Below are 21,209 nucleotides of genomic sequence, written 5' to 3' on the forward strand. Positions count from 1 at the left end.
GCATTCCATTGAAGATATTTACTGATGTTATCTTGCTGGCATCCTGGGTGCCAGACTCCATTGTTTTTATGTTTAAGTAGCTTTCCAATAGTTGTCTTGTATTCTTATTCAAAATATACTCACACAGGACCCAGTGGTTTCATTGTGATTGATATAATTGTAGAGAATGCCAGCTAGCTTAATGACTGACCACTGGTTTCTAAAATGGTTATAATAATTGCATTGACAGTAGAATTTTCTAAATGAGGACTTTTAGCAAAAGATCAGAAAAACAGCAGTCCTTTTTAATAAACAGCAATAGCTAAGTCAAATTATTTTCATATCCCTATGTATATGGAACATATGAAACCATACTCTTTTGTACAGAAAATCTATGTAGGACAATAATCTAGATTTTAGAGGCATTTTTTAATCTCTCCAGTGTAGTGATTTTTTAAAATCCATTTTTTTGGGAAGGATTATAATATGCAGTGGTGGGTTGTATAGTCATTCTTTTTTCTTTTGCTCTATTTTCCACCCTCCTGTTGCTTTCCACTCTCATCTGGTCTTTTATCGTCAGAAAAAAGGCTTCAGCTTTTTTCCTATACAGAGAGATGATTAGGTCTGAGGTCTTTGTATTTCATGCACTGTCCTGTTGGAAGAATACTGCTGACTGAAAGGAATTAAACACCATGGTTACTAGACATTGTTGTTAAACTACGTGGTCAATATGTAATGGCCAACACTAGCTATTCAGTGGGCTTTGCTTTTTAGTTGTAGCAATTTTTACTGTGTGTGTGCAGCCTTGAAGGAAGAGACAATGAATTGTTTTAATGATTTCTTTGTGGTAATTGCTTTCTGGGTAGTTCTCATTGAATAGCCTATTGACCATCTCTTTCCATTCTTGTGTACTTTTTCGAATATTTAATTATAGAACTGTAGGTGGAAGAGAAATACTATTATACTGCCTACCTCTAGGATAATTGATTCAACAATATTTTTAAAACTGTATATTATTTTAGATTATATTTAATATTTGAAAGTCTTGCCTTAGGACCTTGTACCAGATATAAATACCAGTAGTCTGTTTAAACAGAATGAGCAGAACAAGCTTTATTTAAAAAAAAAAAAACAGTTCATGAATTCTGTAAGGAAGGCATTTATTCTTCACAGAAAATAGGAGCACTGAAGTTATTTTTTTAAATTTAAAAACACATGCAAGAAAACTTTCATTATACAGAGTCTACAAAGAGGTTTAAGGACACAAGTGGCCTTATTTTCAAGTTTAAGTGTTTCTTTTTACAGGCCATTCTTTAGCACTGCTTAAAAAAAAAAAAGAAACTGTGGAAAGGAGCAGACAGGCTCTGTGAGAGGGTATAAGTATGAGAGGGCTAAGTAGCAAGGACAGGAATGATAACAAAGGAGAAAAATGAATGGAATGGGCCAGAGAATGTGGTCCCATATGACTTGACCGTCAGTGGTCAGCATGCATTAATATTTACTACACAGTACAAGCTGAATGGCTGAGCTCACTGTGTCGATAGAGGGAAGCAGGGAGGGCAGGCATGTGGGTACAGGGGGATATTGTGAATTAAGGATTAGTGTTGTTTGGATTTTAATGAGTTTGAAGAAAAGAATAACACTTAAAATGTGTTTGTAGAGAAGGGTTGGGTCAGGAATTAAGAATGACTCAGAACAGGGGCGTGTGTGTGTGTGTGTGTGTGTGTGTGTGAATGTGTACAGACCACCTCTCACTCCATGACCCTTTGCAGGAGCTGCAGTCAACGAAGGCAATATAACTGACAAAGGCCAGAGCAAAAATCTCTCTCACGAAGGAAGAGGACATTTTACATGGAAAGCTTTCCATTGTGGAACCTTCTCTGTTTATATATTGCAGCAGAACCCTAAATGTTCTAGGCTCTGTCTCAAAGCAGAGGAAGATAGTCTGTCACAAAGAGACTACGAGCCAAAAGAGCAGAAAACAAGAGCGAGAGAAAGGGAGAGAAAATAGAAAGTGATAAGGGCCAAGTGTGTATGTGTGCGTGTATGCATGTGCACACATCCATCCAAATGTGGTGTAAGAGAACCTGAACCTAGAACTTTCAGGGCTGTAGTAGTCAGGACCAATCCCTTGAAGCAAATGCCGTATTTCATTCTGGAGCCAGTGAATGTTGCATAGCAATTGTGTAATATGCCATTATGATATACCGGGGCATAATCCAGACTAATGAATAGCTCTGTCACACCTTCCCTGTAATCTGGGGTGTCCCTTATAATGCCTTGCTACTGTAGCCTCCAACCTGGATGGCTCACAAACAGCCTCCAGCGTGTAGTCACTCCCAGATATGGCTGTGTGCTGCAGTCAGCCATGCCTTGGCTCTTACCAGCCTTGGTTATACTTCAGGGTGATCCCAACATACTCCCAGTCCCAGCTGTTCCCCAGAAATATATGTCCTGCACTGCCCAGCCCTCTCCTCAACGTTGCAAATATATTTAGTCCGTTATACTGTTAAAGGAATACTACGCTATTTTATTATTTTAAATAGCGTACCCAAACAGTCCAATTTAAATGCACTGGATTAGATAAAACAGTAAAACAAGTTTATTAACTACAACAAGACAGATTTTTAGTATAAGTAATGAGACTCAGAAGTGGTTACAAGAAAAATAAAAATAGAACTTCTTTTAGTGCCTAACTTGTCAAATGATATTCAATTTCAAGCAAGTTTCCCACCATATGCTGCAGCAGATTACTGACCAAACTCCTAGGTCAGGACCCCTCCTCCAGAGTCCAATGGCTGTTTCCTTTTGTCTTCACAGGTGCAGAGAATGAAGTGGGCAGGGAGAGAGAGAGAGGGATCTCTTGGGCTGTCTGCCCCTTCTTTTTATAGTCCTGTCCCCCTTCCCTTTCAGAAGCATTTCCATCTGGGAGTCAAGGGGAGAGGCAGGCTGGTGAAGAAAGGAAGCTACATGCAGTATTTTTGCTAAGATGTATATTTTTATCCCAGTCCTCTTCCTTGCCAAAGAATGGCCACTTAGCACGTCATGGTCCATCAGCCTTGTTGACACCTGGCTGAGGCGTCAGCTTGTCCTTTTTCTCTGAGGAACTGGCTTAGCCTCTCCCCAGATTTATCTTGGAAACGTGCTTATGTTCATAACCTTACATATAATGTTATGTGTATTTTGGCATGATATTATTGATCAGCAAATTGAATTTTTAAATATCTCACAAGCCATACCCTGTGTGACCCTCCTCTCCTCCACCCCCTTCCCACGAGATGTCTGCCGCTCGCTGCATTCCTCCTCCACCCCCATCCCCAGCAAGGCTCCCCTCCTTACCATATCCTTCTCCTCCCTGTGAGGCCACCCCCCACCTTGGGAAAAGGAGTGGCGGTGGGATGTGGTGAGCAGTGGCTGGGGGGGGGACTGAGTGGGGAGGGGGTGGGGCCCAGGGGAAGCTTCACCTGCTGCCCTTGCCTCTTCACCACAGCACCCCAACCCGAGTATGGTGCCCTGGGATGTCGCCCACCCCTAAGGTCGACTCTCTGGTTCTCCCTCCCACTTTCAGTACCACCACAGCTATTTCCCAGATTCTCGTTGCTTTAGGCATTCCTCCCTATCCACCCACTCACAACAGCCCTGCCGGGCTGCCCCAGGCATTGTCCGTTGCCCCTAGACCAACAGATAGAAACTCAACATTTAAGTTTCTAGGGCAAGCCATTTTAAAGTTTTGATTATCCACAAAAGTTAAGAAAATGTTAAAAGAGAGACTCCCCCCTCTTTTAACCATCATATCTTCTAAACACCTTGTCTGATGTGCCTCAAGCTCTCTAGAAAAGTGACATTAAAATCGCACCCATGAAATTACAAGTGAACTTGTTTAGTTTTGGTGTAGGTAGGTATAATAATGGTCAGAATCAGGGCCTATAAATAATTGAAGGCTAGCTGCAACCAGACCTCTGGGAAGGCTGTTGTGTCTATAATATTCAGGCTACTACTGCTGTAGGCATTTCTGTCTGCCCAAGCTCACACTTCATTTAACTGCAGATCAATAAGATGCTTCTTCCAAAAAGGAATTCTGAATGAATGTTGTGAAATAATAAAGAGAAACTCAGACCTGTTTAGAGGCCCCTTGGTAAATGTAATGGGCTGTGCTGAATTCATGGACTTGTTTGTTTATACCAGAGTAGACTTCTTTTAATACCCATTTTCCATTTGTGAATTTATTATGGGCCTTCTCTCGCTAGGGAAGGGGGAAATTACATTTTATTTCTGTGATATTTTTATATATGGAAAGAGGAGAAACGATCTGAGTACAAATGTGTTTTAATCACCTTGATGCACAGATACTCTGGTGCTCTGCATCATTATCTGATTATTTGAATTCAGGGCCTGAAAAATTTACCCAGTACTACTAGCCTGAGTTCTTAAAAATCCATGAGTGTGTAACTCTTCTGCCCGTCAGAGTTGGCAGCAACAAGGGCTGGGTTCAATATCTAGGGGATCCATTCCAATAACACAATGCAAACTGGCTCGAGCCCCCACCCAGTGACCTAGGACAAATATATACCACCCCCGCTGGGCACCTCCAAGAGGCAATACTTCCCCTCTCGCAAGCACCTAGTCTGAGTGTAGCAAAAAGCCTTTTAATAACAGAGAGAAACAATGTGGCATTATGTTGGGGAAACACCACCAACAGGATTCATAACACAACCCATGAGCAAAAAATCCACCCCAAGCAAATTGGGGCATGCCCTTTTCCCTTTTGTTCTTGAGTCCAGCAACCCCAAATCACCCAAAGTCCCAAAAGTCCAATGACCCAAAAGTCCCTGTCCCTGGTCAGGGCAGCCCCAGAGTTCAAAAGTTTATCTACAGAGCTTTACCTCCCAACCTGGGTGGAGATGGGGGTGGAGGTGAGAGGCACCTTACATGATCTGAAGCTGACCGCTCCACAGCTCCATAAGCCTTCGCTCTGCTCTGCTCTGCCGGCTGCCCCACAAACTGCTTCGCTCAGCTCCGCTCCGCGGCCCACATGCAGCTCCTGCTGTCCCACGAACTGCTCCGCATCCCACCAGCAGCTCCCGCCGTCCTATGAACTGCTCCACCAGCCTGTCCACAAGGCACTCCAGCCGTCCCGCAAACTGCTTCACAATGTATCTTCAGGCTCCCCCACTACTTAATGCAATGCTCAGTGATTTCAGCTCTCAGTCAGTTCAGCTCTTTGGTGAAGTCAGCTTGTAGTAGGGGAGCCTCAGTGCTGGTGCACTATTAGCCCAAAGTGAGCTCAGCAGCCTGTAACTAGACTTCTCATGAAATCAAAATTAGCTCTGATATTCCACAGTGGAGAGAGGAGGAAGTGCAATCAGCATGTAAGGCCCTCACCAAGGGGCCCATGCCACCAAGTATTAATACTTGTTCCCAGCCCCTCTCCATTCACAGAGTTTTGGAACCCATAACCCTTGCCTAGCGAGTGCTACTTAGTTGATGGCGAGTCCCTCCATCATAACAAAAGGCCAAGTACAGTTCCAAGCACAGTTCCCATAATCAGGGTAATAACAATTTATTCTTCCTGCCCCAATAACAGAGACACTGGGGATCCCACAGCAGCCAAAGTGACCATTTGGGCAGCTATGGCCTCATTCTAGGCGGGGTGGGTGTGCCTATGCAAATGAGATCGGCCCCTGAAGTTCTTTTCCACAACTTGCTACACCTCACCACCAGATGTCAGGGTGGAGCTCATCCTGACACTGCTTACAAGTGTTATGAACACCAGTGTATATTTCCCCCACACCTGCCTGAAGATCTTGCTTACATTGTAAATAAACAAACAATTATGCACTGTTGTGTGCAGTATTGAAGTATAGCATTGTACCAATCAACTTTCTTTTTAATAATTTTTTTAAAATATAACTTTGCTCCTTTTCTTTTTTTAGTCTTATTGTACATCAGATCATGGTGTCTCTTCACTTGAGTTGTCTTCAGTCTCTACTACCTCCTTTTTCTTTTTTTCACCTTTCCTGTTCATTTATCATTTTCAACTGTCTCCCTGTATTTTCTCTCTCTTGTCCCACTTTCCCCTCTTCATCTCCATCTCCCTCCTAATGTATCCTGTTAATCTCTCTCCTCTTCTCTCTGGGCCCCTCCATGCACATACCCTCCTAATACCCATCAACCTGCACAGAAACAGAGGTTGGAAATCTTATCAGATACCTAATAGCCAGAGAGGACTAAACCTAAAGGCCAAAGACTGCTAGGAAAGATGGAGGGCCCATTGTCAAAGGGCAGTGCCGATGTGAGGATTCATTTTCCCTCATCCTGTATGCACCAGAGAAAGGACAGAGTACTGGGGTTCCTATGAAGTTATTGTCCCTGAACTGCTTGGGACTCTGAGCTGAAGGTTAGTTTAAAAAAATAAAACATAGTTGGCTGACCAATCTGAAGTCTCCATTCAGCCTTTTCTACATTCTAGAAGGGTGGGGGAGAGCATTTTTATTTCTTGTGTACACACGGGCTCTTGCTCTTTCTCTGTCTCTCTTCGCCCTCCCCGTCTGGCTGCTACAGTGGCAGGTAGCATGTCTCTGGTACTTAATACCACTCCTCAGTGGCAAGAGGTGTGTCAGAATGGGACACAGTGCCACACTGAGGATATAGCTACACAGCAAAAGCTGTGCACAGGTGAGCCAACCCAGGCAAGCTTGAATCCTATTGAAGTAAAGACACCTCTGTGTGAGCTTCGGAGCAGGCTAGCGAGCAGAGTAAGTACCCAGTGTCCATGCTGGGTTTGTACTATCCAGAGCAGGTGTGGGCTACGCCGGCTCCAGTGCCTACCTCTGCAACCGCTGAGTGAAACTACAGCAATAGAAACTGAGAAGATGTTCATTTTTCACTTTGTGGCAGTATAGGGAAACTCTGAGCAGCCACAGAGGCTCTGGAGCTGTCCCTCTGCAGTGACCTAGGAAGACAGCACTGCATTGGTTATACTCGATTCATATTTAGTGATTTGGTTTGCTTGTTTACTGGCAGCCATAAGGATTAGAAATTTAAGTGGTGCGTGTATTTTAGTGTGTTGTAATAAAAGCTGCGTAAGTAGATGGTCATTGTCTAGAAAAGCTTCCTACTCTCATGGGTAAGTGAGCTTTCACCTTGCTAACACTCCTGGGAGATTCCTGTATTTATATTTGTAGAAACTAATACTTGGTGGTATGTTTTTTTGTTTTTTAGAGTGCTTATCTTTTGTGTGATAACTCCTTGTTTAGAACTTTCTGGTTACTTCATTTATTTATTTATTTTTAGATTTTATAAAAACGTGTATAGGCATCCATTCTATAAATTAAAAACATAGTGCTAACAACACATTATAAAGGATTGTTTATCCTGCCTTAACAGATAAATATTCACCAGCAAATATAATCAGAATAAAATAAACTCTAAATCCTCCAGCTCTCAGGGTGCCCCCTCCGCACTACTCCCTGGAAAATTAATGAAGCTGTAAATATTGCCAATGCCATGGCTATGGGAAATGGTAGGTGTCAAATTTATATCTGCGTTTTTCATTTTCTCTCCAGCACTTGATAAATTTAGGGGGTACAGATGACTTTCTAATTATCAAAATTAGATCTTGTAAAGAAATCCCATGTTTTTCATTAACATAGTGACTCAGTGCATCTATGTCCTTTTCTATTTCTTTCCACAAATCTCTTGATTTTATTATTGACTTTTGATCAATGTAAATAGTGATTTGCTAAACACTCTTTTCTGAAAATGTAGTATTTAAGACAACAATGTGGATTTTGATTATTTTCTTCTTTCCTGCAGATGTTCTTGAAGGCTACAATGGAACAATTTTTGCTTATGGACAGACATCTTCAGGAAAAACACATACTATGGAGGTAAATTAACAATATTTGATTGTAATTGAGCAGGAATTTGGGAATTAAATGGAATCAGTTGTTTCAGACAATCTGGATGTCTAGAAAAATGAATTGTACTTCTGTGGCATATGTCTTGTTTATAATGCTTGCAGAAATTTCTTCAGTGTGGAGTTTTCTCAAGGATTTTATTGATAAGTAGCTGAAATAAGGAACAGTGAATGACAAGTGCAAACTGCAGCTTCTCCAGATGTATCATACCAGGTTAGATGTATGTATTTTTAGAGGTTTTGAATGGGATTTGTTAATCACAAAACAAAAGCAATAATAAGGATTTGTGTACTCATCTTGCATGCAGCATTGTGAAAATTCATCCTTCAATTTTTGTTTTTCTCCTTTGCAATCCTCTTATGGAAATTCTACTCATGCATGCTGCAGCATAAAAAGCTGAGCTTTTGAATCATTGCTCTTGAAGAGAGGAATGCAAGGCCAAAGGCTGAAGTCCCTGTGAATATCCATGTTTCCAGCACAGAAGTATAATGTGGTCTACAGTCTCAGGGCATCTTACCCTTAACAAGGGGAAGGTACCCTACAAGCAGAGGCGGTTAGATGATATTTTGATTTCTTGATCTAATCCTCTGAATCTCTACAAACATTTAATTGTGTGATGGGTTTACTTACATGTGATGCAGTCTGCGTGTTGGGCTGAGATCTGTCTCGCAGCAAGAGCCTCCCAAAGTCAGTATATAAGAAACTGGATAACGTTTTTCCACCATATTTTCAGTTCAAGCTACAAACCGTAAATAGAGGGCTGTGAGGCTGTGAAAGAAGCAGCTCCAACCAGGAAAGAAGTCCTACTCAGACTTGTTTAGCAGCATCAGGCAGATTTGCTGCATGATTAATACAAGTGACCTAATTAACCTAAGGGTGTAGGGGAGAAAGCCAGTAATATTTTCTTCAGCTTTTTAATTTTTGTTTTGTTTTCAGGTGTTTGTAGAATTGCTGTTTGTTTGGCACAATTGCTCCTTTACAGAGGGATTTAATAACTGATGGCTCATGTCTAATTAAGCCTGCCCTTGCTTCCTTTTGGAAATTGAGGGCTGGAGTGGGAGGGGAGAGGAAACATCAGCTCAATCCACACAGATGGTGGGATGACTGACTGAATAATCCACCAGCTCAGAATGTAATTAAATCAAAATGTCAGCAGGGCTTGAGCTGGTGCTTTCACGGACTGTGAGGAAAGATCTCTTCAAGTCAATTTATATTCAGAATTACAGACTCTGATAAGGAAAACTGCCTGCTGTGGAAAAAGGGGTATTTTCTTCCTTTTTTAATTTTTTAAAAAAAATTAATAAAGCCACCTGTCACATTTAAAGAGGAATCATGTCTTGTTTTCAGCTTTAATCCCTCTTTTTAACCCAACATCCTCTTGTAATGCCAATACAATACTTTAAAGGGGGAAAGCATAAGCTGATCTAAAATTGAAGAAATATTAAATCCTCAAGGTGAAGCTTTTATGGTGGATTTTCTGCAATATATGTGAAGTATCTCACATTTCAGTAAAAGCGGCAAAGAGTCCTGTGGCACCTTAGAGACTAACAGACGTATTGGAGCATAAGCTTTCGTGGGTGAATACCCACTTCGTTGCATGCATGTCACATTTCAGTGTTACATTTAACAGGACAAAGTAGTACAATGGAGCTATGGTAAACCATGTCTTGCATTTGTGAGAGAGCCACACTGAACTAGATAAGACTCGTATCAATCTGCATTTGTAGGGAGGTACCTTTTTCTTTTCTCCACTAATCTCACATGAGCTTACGTTCAGTTGATTCACATGGACTTTGAGCTCACTCTAGACTCTTCAGAAGCAAGTCTGCCATAGGTCCTAGTTATTGTATCAACGGCCTGAAATAAGAGCACTGTCTCAGTGTTACACTTTGCTCGTGGGTGCTTGTCTCCCATGTTAAAATGTGGGAAATAATGTTCCCTTATTGAAACAAAGGGTTTTAATGAGCAAAGCGTTGCTGTTCTGGTGTGTTCACTGACCGTGCTGTCAGGATGGCAGCAGTAGAACTTTCCTCTAACCCATTCTTGAGGTTACAGCTGGGACACTGAGAGTTTTGTAGCTTTAACTTCTGTGTTACTAGATCACCTTGGTTTCTTCTGCCTTCCAATGTTGGCATGAATTTTTTTTTTTTTTAATTCTAATACAGTAGAACCTGCTTCAGTGAACTCTGCTTTTAGTAAAAAGAAAAGGAGTACTTGTGGCACCTTAGAGACTAACCAATTTATTTGAGCATTATTGGTTAGTCTCTAAGCTGCCACAAGTACTCCTTTTCTTTTTGCGAATACAGACTAACACGGCTGTTACTCTGAAATCTGCTTTTAGTGAAACTCGATTTATCGTGAAATAGAATACAATTTCCTCCTCTTTCAGTGCGTCACAATGTGCAAATGTTAATAAGTCCCACTATGCTGAGCCTCTTGAAAAAAGTATTTCTGTGTGGCAGGAGGAAAAATGTCTTTGCGAGCATGATCTTGCTTCCATTGAAGAAAGTACCTACTGACCTCAATGGAAACAGGGTCTGGCCCTAGAAGAGGATTACAAAGTGTATACTGGGTGTTCAATTTGCATGCACACTTCATTTATCCTTTTTCACATAGACGCTTTGTTTTCTGGGACTGGGCTATGTATGTGAGGAGAGGGTGGAGCATGAGAGCTCATTAGGGAAAGGAGAACTTTTTATTTTATGTTTTTACATTGTCATTTATTTGGGGTGAGATGGAGTGTGTGTAAGATATTCTCTTCACATTAGAGAAAGCACACTCCAAGCAGTACTATTGGGCAGATGTGCTTGCAAAGCTGATTGCAGACTGATCCAAAGGGCAGGAATTAATGGCATTAAAGTTATACTGCAGTGCCAGTTCAGTAATAGCGTGTCTTAATGGCACAGATATAGGCAATGAGGCATGAGCCCTTTGGTGGCAAGGTAAAGCATGGGATCATCTCCGCTCCCTCCCCCTCCCCCCCAAAATAATCAGGGATTCAGAAACAATTTATATTTAATTTAATATATCACCTCTATTTTCCTTCTTACTGACTGCTGCGAACCACTGTACTGAACAATGCAAGCTTCTCATTCCTTGAGGAGCTGAATGGGTTGCCATACATATAGGCTTGGCAGAATTTGATTTTTTTTCCCATCAGATGATGTCAGTGTTTATTTTGAGCATTTCTACTTCCATTGATTAAAGTGTTCAGTTGTGTGAAATTATGGGGTTTAAGTATTCTTTATTTTTTTAATTTTTTTTTTTATTTAAATGTTCCAAGTTGTGGGGAATTATGAGATCAGACAATTATTTAATGACAGACATTGAGAGTCAAAAAGTTTAAACTTTGACCATTAAATCACAAATTGTCAATATATACAGAGTAAATATAATTAAATCAAACACCAAGTTGTCAGGCATTTTTCTTACTTTGCCTATCTGTAAATTTTAATTATTGTCAATGGAAATACTTTTACAGCGATTTGTATTTGTATGGTGAAATCATGTTTACTAACATTTACCAATAAAAATCTAATTCTTCCAAGCGAAACTATATAGTGGTTAACGTTGACTTTTGTATAAATACCAAAACACATACATGTTTGTTTTAACATTAATTGAATATTCATAGTCTAAATGTAGCTGAGCTCTGCTTTTCTAGAAAGGGGCATTTAGCAGTATAAATGATTCGGTTTTTCACTAGGATCTGTAATTCAAGGGCAGAAAACTAGTGGATACTTTGAACAAAACCCTTGAGCTAGACAGCTATATATATAGAACGTACCAGTTTTCATGTTTAATTTCTGTCATACTGGCTTAATGTTTATAAGATGACTGTCACTCCACGCGCTCCAGTGTATTTAAATGCAGCAAGTTGTGTCTTCAGGGACTGTATCTGAAAACAGTAATAATAGCTGACTGATTGGTAGGACAGTTGTATATGACAAACCAGTAAGATCACAGAAATCTGTACATTATATAAAAAGCTGTATAACTAGTCTGTAAATTCATAGTTTTTTCTTCCTCACTTGCTCTGATTTTTGTGTGTGTTGCTTTTACAGTTGAAATGGGTTTTACTCATAGAAATGACTACTGACTATATTTTTAAAATGATTTCTCATGATTCATGGCAACATGGATATCTACCCAATTTTTAAAAGTAAGGGTATGATCGTGAAATCTTCTCTGACGTTGACCATTTTTATTCGTGATGTTAACACTTTTGTATGGGGTTTGTTTTTGCAGGCCATATCTTTGAGTCCATATGTTTTTCAATAATAATCCATAATCACTGGAAAAATCCCTTATATTGTATCATCAAGCCCTTTCTTTAACTATGTGTGAACGTAAATGACTGCACAAGGTGTGAGATCTTTCTGTTCTGTTCATAGAAAGATTTTGTTTCAAACTCTCATCATAATTCACTTAAGGTTGATTCATCTGTATGTCCTGCAGTTAGGGAAACTGTTTTTACTTAATATTTGGAACTGCTTGATAGGGCATAGGAAGCTGGCTGTGCCCACTAATACAGAGAATGGTCCTGTTTGCAAGACTGCATCTTGGCAACTTGGCCTGACAAGCCACAGTGTAACCAATATACCCTCCTTCCCAGATCTCTCTTTTGGCTGCCTGCAGTAGTGAAGAGTCTCATAAATGCAGCTTCAGAAGATTTTTTTTCTTTTCTATTTTGGCACACACAAACAACCCTTTCCAAGTTACAGTTTGCCGTTGTGTCTTTAGGGGAAGCTGCACGACCATCAGCTAATGGGAATAATTCCAAGAATTGCACATGACATCTTTGATCACATCTATTCCATGGATGAAAACCTGGAGTTTCACATAAAGGTAAATGCAAAATGACATGTTATGTAATGGGTCAGATGGAAGACAATGAACTGGATGGTAAAACTCCATTTTGTTACAAAATGTAACATTTCACTGCAGAGTTTTTCATTTTTCCTTAGGTGATTCAAAGACCCATTAATATAAAAGAGGTTTTTGTACAGGAATCTGATGTAGTTGTGTCTGCCGTAGTTAGGCTATGGGAAATATCCTTGCTGGGATTTTTTTCTGTTTGTATTTCTTTCAGATCTCTATAATAGTATAATGCACTGTTTTTCTATATTCCTTCCCTAACTCAAATACATGGAGTTTCAGATCAGCCCTTGTAGTTAGTTATTAGCAGTTTGGTATGCATGGCACTTTACTGAGAGACTATAGAGCAGGGGTGGGCAAACTGCAGGCTGCGTTCAGCCTGTCAGACCTTTTAATCCGGCCCTCGAGCTCCTGCCAGGGAGTGGGGTCGGGGACTTGCCCCGTTGCAGCCGGGGAGCGGGGTCAGGGGCTTGCCCCACTCCGTGCATGCTGTGGCTCCAAGCGGCTCCTGGAACCAGTGGCATGTCCCCCCTCTGCCTCCTACGCGGAGATGCGGCCAGGCGGCTCTGCGCACCACCCCGTCCGCAGGCACTGCCCCTGCAGCTCCCATTGGCCATGGTTCCTGGCCAATGGGAGCTGCAGAGCTGGCGCTTGGGGCGAGGACAGCATGTGGGGACCCCTGGCTGCTCCTATGTTTAGGAGCCGGAGGGGGGACATGCCGCTAGTTCCAGGAGTTGTGTGGAGCCATTCTAAAACAAATTGGCAACAGAGTTATGAGTGTAGCTTATTTTTTCCATAGAATAAAATTATTCAGATAAAATGGAGCCTAACTATACAAATACTCACTGGACAAAACTTAATCCGGATACTAGAAGCCACAACTCCATTAAGTTAAATGGGGTTTTGCTTGTTTGTGCCAATGCTGAGTTAGCCCTTTATTTTGAGGTTTTTGTTCATTGTCTCTCCAAATTTTTTTTTTTTTTTTTTTAAACAAAGCATCGTTTCTCTTCAGCTCATTCCTCCTCCTTTTGGTCCTGATTCAGAAAGCGCTTATGCAGGTGCTTAACTTTAAGGATGGGCTTAACTTGGATTAACTAGATTAATACAGATGTTGTACTAAACCTGCTAAAAGTGTCGTCTTGTAATGTACATCAGTATAGCTTTCGCAAATGTCAAAGTGGTATCTCGCTACATATGCTAAGGTAACATTTGAGCTTATTAATTTTCTGTGATCTCAATTTGCATTTTCAATTCTGCATATCTCAAGGGACTTCGTGAAAGAAAAGAACAAAGGTAGATTTATTCACCTTATTTTGTTGATGGACCAGTGTGAAATTACCCTTCACTGGGTAGTACTGTACACCTTTTTAGTGGAGTCATTTGCCTCCTCTTATTTTCATAGATACGGCAGTGTAGGTAAAGAACAACACTTTTGAGTCAGTGCTATAAATCTAAAACAAACACTTGTTTTGCACTAGGTTTCTTACTTTGAAATTTACTTGGACAAAATAAGGGACTTACTTGATGGTAAGTAACAGCATGCTGTTTTGTTCCCCACTGGCTGGGTTGTGGGGAGTTTGAGGAATGTGTTTCTTTCCTATTTATAATTGATTCAATGCTGTCGTATTGAAAAGCTTGAATTAAATTTACAGTTGAAAGACTGAATTTCTAAATTTTATTTAAACTGGCTTAGGTTATCTGATTATCTGTCTCTTACTTTATGATAATAGAAGAGGCATTTGAATTGTTGAGACACTGTGTGCCACAGCTTTTCTGTCTAAACGAGGATGTTTCAGTGGTGTACAAAATCCAAGTGCCAGAGGTGCATTTGTGTCCAGTGTCGATATACATAGCTTGCTTATAAGCTATAGACTTCTGAGATTTTGTACTTTCTTGCCAACCAGACTACTTCTGAGTCCTGCAAACTAACATTTTCATGCATACTGTACATGTAAGCCTCATGACTTACAGCCAGTTTGCAATTGAAATGCAGACTTTATACAGTATTTGTCAGAAGTTAGGTTAGATTTACATAATTAAATTTTAGCCCAGAGTATGAGAATAGACCAAGCTTTAATCAGTGTTTTTACTATGTTTCTGTTGGTTAGAAGAACTTGGGAACATTACAAAAATAATAGATTGTTTCAACTGTTGTTCCAGCCTGCACCTATTCAGTTAGTCTGGAGATGTGGGAGGCGGGTAAACTGTAATATTAACACACGAGCAGTGAAGTTGGCTGGAACTCTATTAAGCCTTGGAAATATTTGCTTTGTTCAGGAAATCCAAGTTGGTTTCATGTTTCTTCAATACGTGTTTATACTGATTGGAGCATGCAACGAAAGCTCTCACCCATGAAAATCATTTTAGATAAAAAGCCGTCCCCGGAAATTAAGGGTAACTTTTTTAAAGTAAGGAACAGGAAAAAAAATCCTCATTCTGAATTTGAGTTTTATAATGAGTTATACTGTGTTCAAATTATTCTTTTGTCATTCCTACAATTGACAGAATTTGTAAGTGAAATGCTCCTAATACATGTAATCTTTCTTCCAGTGTCAAAGACGAACCTTGCAGTACATGAAGATAAAAACAGAGTTCCATATGTAAAGGTATAAGGAAGACTTTCATATGTGTGATTTAGTTCATTTTCCCCTTCTCCCCACCCCATGGGTCCTTAAACCAGCTTCTACTTTTATGTGGGGATTTCCATTTGGACCTTCCTTAACATGCACTTTGTGTGTGTGTGGGGGGGGGGACGGGGGGACGGATGGACGACAACTCGGAGTCTGGTGGCACCTTAATAAATCTGTTAGTCTTTAAGGTGCCACCAGACTCCTCATTGTTTTTGTGGATATAGACTAACATGGCTACCCCTCTGATACTTTGTGTGTGTGTGTGTGGAGGAAATAAAATTTACATAATAAAAACCCTGAGCATGTAGGCAATTGTGAGGAAAATAAGGGGGGTGTGCATGTGCATGCCAACACGTGTTGAACTAGTGAATTTGGTGGGTTTTGTATTGTTTGTTTGTAGGTGCTGGTTGCTTAATCCATTCTGAATTGTAGCTGTAATAGTCCTTGCATTTAAACAGTTTTGTGAAACATTGATCAGATTGAATCATTTCTCTTTGCTTCACTTCCCAAGTGTTTTTAAATGATTACATTTTGTTATACACGCTTTTAAAGTGAAACATTTTTATTAATATTTAATACGGAACATGATAGAGAATTGAAGAGCATAATTTTTTTTTTCCTTCAAAATTCACTGGTATGGATGCTATGTGTGGTTGATCTATAATCTTCCAACAAACACAATGCAAAATGTTGTTGTTTTACAAACAACAATGTAGATTGTTGTTTATCAGCTTCTTGCTCCTCTACTTAAATTCCATAGAAAATGAAATTGGACATTTCTGATGAAAAGGGGAAGTATTCTATTTTCTCTTACCTCTTATCCTCAGATGGGAGAGCAAAGAAGGCCAAATCATTCCATAAACATTACCATATTACAGGAGAGAAGGAGAGCAATCTCCCCCCTGCTGTTGAGCTGGGAATGAAAAAGTAATTGTGGCACCGGAATCTAAAAGAACTTAGAGGTTTTACTGGAAGTTATTTGATACTTCAGCATTTTCTGATTGTAAAGAATCCTCTTATTTGGAGTGTTTGATTTGATTGATCCTTTAATGCAATCTGAGAGTAGAATCTTCTCAAGTTACCCACCATAAAACGTACTGAAGTCAATATGAGGGCAGATTTTGGCCATATCTCTTTTAAATGTTCATATTGGATATTTATTTTTGCCTGAGAAAGATGAACATTTTACATTACTATGAAAAGATGCAAAGACACATTTTCTATACTTCTAAATACTGAATGTACATGTTTCTAGGGGTGTACAGAGAGGTTTGTCTCTAGTCCTGAAGAAGTTATGGATGTCATTGATGAAGGGAAAGCAAACCGCCATGTAGCTGTTACAAGTAAGTGATCTCAAAGAAGTATATAAAGAAACAATAGTGCTTAGTACCTATATTTTGTCTCTTGCTTAGATTAGGAAATAACACCCCAATCCATCAAAGCACGTGGATAATTCTATTGAAGTAAACCGGACTACTCATGTGCTTACAATTAAGGATGTGTTTAAGTATTTTACTTACTTACTCACTCTAAGATACCAGTGTGCTAGAACAGTTGGTGAATGTTGACTTTTTAATGATGATCTGTGATGTGAGAAGATCTTTTACTTTGGCCCAATAAATGACTCTTGGAGAACATTAAAAAGCAATTGGGAAAACCAAGTGCAAATACACATTTAGGGCTAGTCCAGCTCCAACTGATAATTTGAAAACTCCTATTGACTTCAACGGGAGCTGAATTGGAACCTCAGTTTAACATGCATTGCAATTTCTCGACATAGGCTTTGTGAGATTCCTTACATGTTTAGCAGCAATATATACTATTGTATAACTGCAATGAAAGGTATAACTTTTTAAAGAATGGCTTGTGATACTGTTTTCAAAATAACATGGAGATTATTTTTTAAGATTTGTCTGAAAACACATGAAAAGATTTTTAAATACTATTTTGTAATATTTATTTTAGCAGCCAAAAGTTATAGAATGAAAAGTTATGAAATATTATCAAGCTAGTGGTTTTTTTAAAATCATTGTTATTGCTATTTTGTATTGTGGGTAACTGTTGTGTAGACAGTCTGTTAGTGTTGACTTTAGTTATGATGTGTGTTTCATTAAGAAAATGAGCAGTGGATGGATGCAGTAACTGCATATAACTCACTATAGTTTGTTTGACAAATTATACCTGAAAAATAATTTCTAAGCTTTTACCAGGGGAAAACAAGTAATTTTTACTTTTGAGCAATGGATTTCTATTCAATTGTAATTTAAATCAGTCCAAATTATAATGCTAGATTTCATAACTTTGGCTCTAAAATGTATTAGCTTGTCCACAGTTTACTGCTGTTCAATAAACCTCTGATATCTTGAAAACGTGAATGTAGGCATCTGATGGGTTCCAGGCTGAGGGTTTTGTTTTGTGAATTCTAAGTTTTGTTCCATATTCCCACTATGCCCCTGCCCTCACTTTGTGATTTGCTCTAGGTTTATGATTTATCTCTGCCTCAGTTTACTCGTCTGTAAAGTAGAGATAATAGTTTCCTACCTAACTGATGATGAGATACTAAGTGAACGGTGCCGTGTTTTAATGTAATTGTCACTACTGCTGTTACAGAATGCATTTGATGGAATCCTACTGATTTTGGGCTTCTTTGCATGCATACATTTCATTGGCTACATTTAGAGTTTTGAGACCTGAATATAACAAATAAGATTTTAAAAAGTGGAATTGTTTATCCTTTTTCTGTATTATAATTCAAATTTGTGGAGGAATCAGTTGCTCACAATAACACACAAAGACGGCAGAATAGGCTCTTATTCTGCTCTGTCTTTTGCTGTGTTTCCTTATCCCACTGAAGCAGTGGCCTGGACTGAGTTCCAGTAGCTGGAAAGCAAATAAACCTTTTAAAACATGTATTTATTATTTTGTATTTTTACTGCACCCTATACCAGATCTGTAACTATTGTCATGGTGCATTATACCATGCTAGGCATGGTGATGAAAAAGACCGATATCTTTGATCCAGTCCCCAGACTATAACATAGGTTGCCTTTGATGCAACTAGTGACTTTGGCACAGACAAATCTCATTACTCAAGTATATTTGGAAACTTCTTCCCTAAAAAAGCAAATGACTACCTCCTAGCCAATTCTGGCAGTTCCTTCTGAATCCTTCTTGTTCTTCAGTTTGCTGTTAGATTTTCCCCTACATTCTCACCTCCTTCTTTTCTGAAGTACTGTGCTCTTCTGCTTTTGCTTTGCCTTTCTTGCCACACCTAAAAAACTTCTATAGAACAGCTTTTCTTTCTTTCTTTCTTTGACTGAACACCCAAATCTACTCTAACCTTATATCCAGCCCCACACCAAGGTGTAGAAGTCCAGACAGGAATCAACCAGAGAACGAACTAGTGCCAGGGTTGAAAGTAGGGAGAGGAAGAGGAAAACTTTGGGAATGCTGTAGAGAAAGTGAGGGGAGAAACAGAGTGGAACTGAAGTGAACACAAAGATTCCAAGCTTGGGAGAGAAGAAAGCCAGTAGTGAGGTCAGTGGTGATAGAGAGGTGGGGGTGGAGGGAAAGGAGGTGGTTACTTGTCTGACATCTTCTCTTGGATATCTCACTACAACCTCCAACACAATGTGGTTAGATCCAAGCTTATGTTGTATGGAAACTTGCACTGCACCTGACCATGCTGTACCTATTGTGTGGATCACTGAGGATTCCAGGCCCCAGGGCTCTCACTCTGACACACAAGCAACAAAAATCGCTTTAAAATTCCCATACAAATCCTCATGTGTATTTCTGAGGAACTCCATGGCAACGATTACATCAGACCCATTTCAACTCAGATGCTTTATGACTTGCATCATAATTCTCACAAACACTTGCACTCCACACCTTAACAAACTTCCTTCCCATTCCAATATACTGTAGTCATTCTCTTGTTACAGTACTATCTTTCTTAATAATGTATTTTCTAGCCTGTGTGTGTGTGTGTGCGCATGCTATGTCCTTGTTACCAAACACAGCAGGGGAATTGTCACGTTCGGGGGGGTGCAATCCAGACCAGCGAGAGGCTGTGTCACCGTCTGCCCCGCAACCTTGGGAGCCTCACAATGCTTTGCTATTGTAGCTTCCAACCAGGGCTGCTCACAAACAACCTAACAGCGTGCAGGCCACACCCTGAGTGTCTGTGTACAGCTACACCCCTGGTCCAGCAACTCCAACCCCAGCAGCTTGTGACTAGAGGGCTGCTGACACTCTGTCTTCTGCCAGCCTGGATTACTAGTTGCAGGGTGATACCAAAACACTCCCAGTCCCAGATTTTCCCAGAAACATGTTCTGCACTGTCCAGCCCTTGCCTGGGCAGGTTAGATATTAAAGTTCTGTTGCCCCCACTAAAAGGTCAATATTCAACAATTTGCTACTTTTATTTGGCAACTGGATTAGTTTAGACAAATGTATTTAACTACAAAGAGAAGTTTTGAGCGAGTATAAGGTATTAAAGTTAGAAATGGTTATTTAAAAAAAAAAAAAAGATAAAACGCCTCCTACTAGCTGAAACTTACAAGCTAGACTTGGTTTAAGGTAAAATCTTTACGACATGTTCCCAGCAACAGGGGTAACCAAATTCTCAAATCAGGATCAGTCGGTCCCAAAGTCCAAGGGCTGGTTCCTTTGTCATCTTATGTGAAAAGAGACGAGAGAGCTTGGGATGTTTTTGCCCTGCACTTTTATAGTTCAGTTACCCGTTGAAATTCATTTTCCTGAGGATTACCACTAGATAAAGTTCATTCCAGCTGTGAGAAAAGAAATATGAAGTCTCTTGGTGAAAGAGGTTCCATGTTTGCTAAGATGCAGATAGATCTGTTCCTGCCCCCCTTCATTGCCAAAGAATGGCCACTTGACTGGTGATTGTCAATCCACTTTGACACCTGGGTAGAGGCATCATCTTGTCGTTTGTTTACCTCCTCCCCAGACTTGTCCTCCCCAGACTACCACACTGTAGTAGTAATTTCAGTTTGTTCATAACTCTTAATATGCATCTCATACATAGGTTACACAAGAAGATTGATCAGTGTGGTGTTAGTTTTTAAATGATACCTGACAGGGCATATTTTGCACAGAGATTATTACAGTAATGTGTAGGGTGTGAATATAGGGGTACTTCTGATCACAGGAATATCATCTGTAATTCTGCTTTGTACTCCTAAATCTCTTGGGTTTTCATTGACTTTTTATTTTAATGAAAACAAATTAGGATTCTCAATTTAAGCCCAAAGTGTATGCTGTTTAAGAAAAATTATTTGGTGAGGGTCCTTCTAAAGAAACACTTCACATTTTCCACCCCATCACCCCAAGATCATGTCATTTATCATGAATCTGGCTAATTTTTAGCCATGTGAGTGGAAAATAAAAGCTCATTCTAGATAGCATAAATGTTAGTCACTACTCTTGAGGGGCAACTGCTTTCAGAAGGGTTCAAGAAGTTGTTGTCTGAAATTTATACTTTCAAGTAGACTATTGTGTGGAGTTTCCATGCTTATTGACTAGTCACAGGCCAACTATGATAAAATGAAATAAGAACACATATTGGCAGATTTTAAAAATTTCTACAAATGGGAATGTTAAACAAAACCATTAAAAGTATTATTTCTTTATAGATATGAATGAACACAGCTCTAGAAGCCACAGTATCTTCCTGATTAATATTAAACAAGAGAATGTAGAAACTGAAAAGAAACTCAGTGGAAAGCTTTATCTGGTGGACTTGGCTGGAAGTGAAAAGGTAATGAGTACATTTTTATCA

General features: G+C 39.8%; 1 protein-coding gene across 3 annotated transcripts in view; it reads left to right on the forward strand.

Moving 5' to 3' along the window:
* Window positions 1–21,209, forward strand: part of KIF5C (kinesin family member 5C) — a 144,885-nt gene that overhangs the window by 43,369 nt on the left and 80,307 nt on the right. For all 3 annotated transcript variants that reach the window (XM_084643821.1, XM_084643820.1, XM_084643822.1), the window contains exons 3-8: window positions 7,795–7,868; window positions 12,642–12,746; window positions 14,255–14,303; window positions 15,327–15,382; window positions 16,662–16,749; window positions 21,064–21,188. In XM_084643821.1, the coding sequence (XP_084499947.1) occupies window positions 7,795–7,868; window positions 12,642–12,746; window positions 14,255–14,303; window positions 15,327–15,382; window positions 16,662–16,749; window positions 21,064–21,188 (497 nt within the window). The remainder of the gene's footprint in view (window positions 1–7,794; window positions 7,869–12,641; window positions 12,747–14,254; window positions 14,304–15,326; window positions 15,383–16,661; window positions 16,750–21,063; window positions 21,189–21,209) is intronic.

The sequence above is a fragment of the Lepidochelys olivacea genome, assembly GCF_965140295.1.
Source record: "Lepidochelys olivacea isolate rLepOli2 genome assembly, chromosome: 11".
NCBI lineage: Eukaryota > Metazoa > Chordata > Testudines > Cheloniidae > Lepidochelys > Lepidochelys olivacea.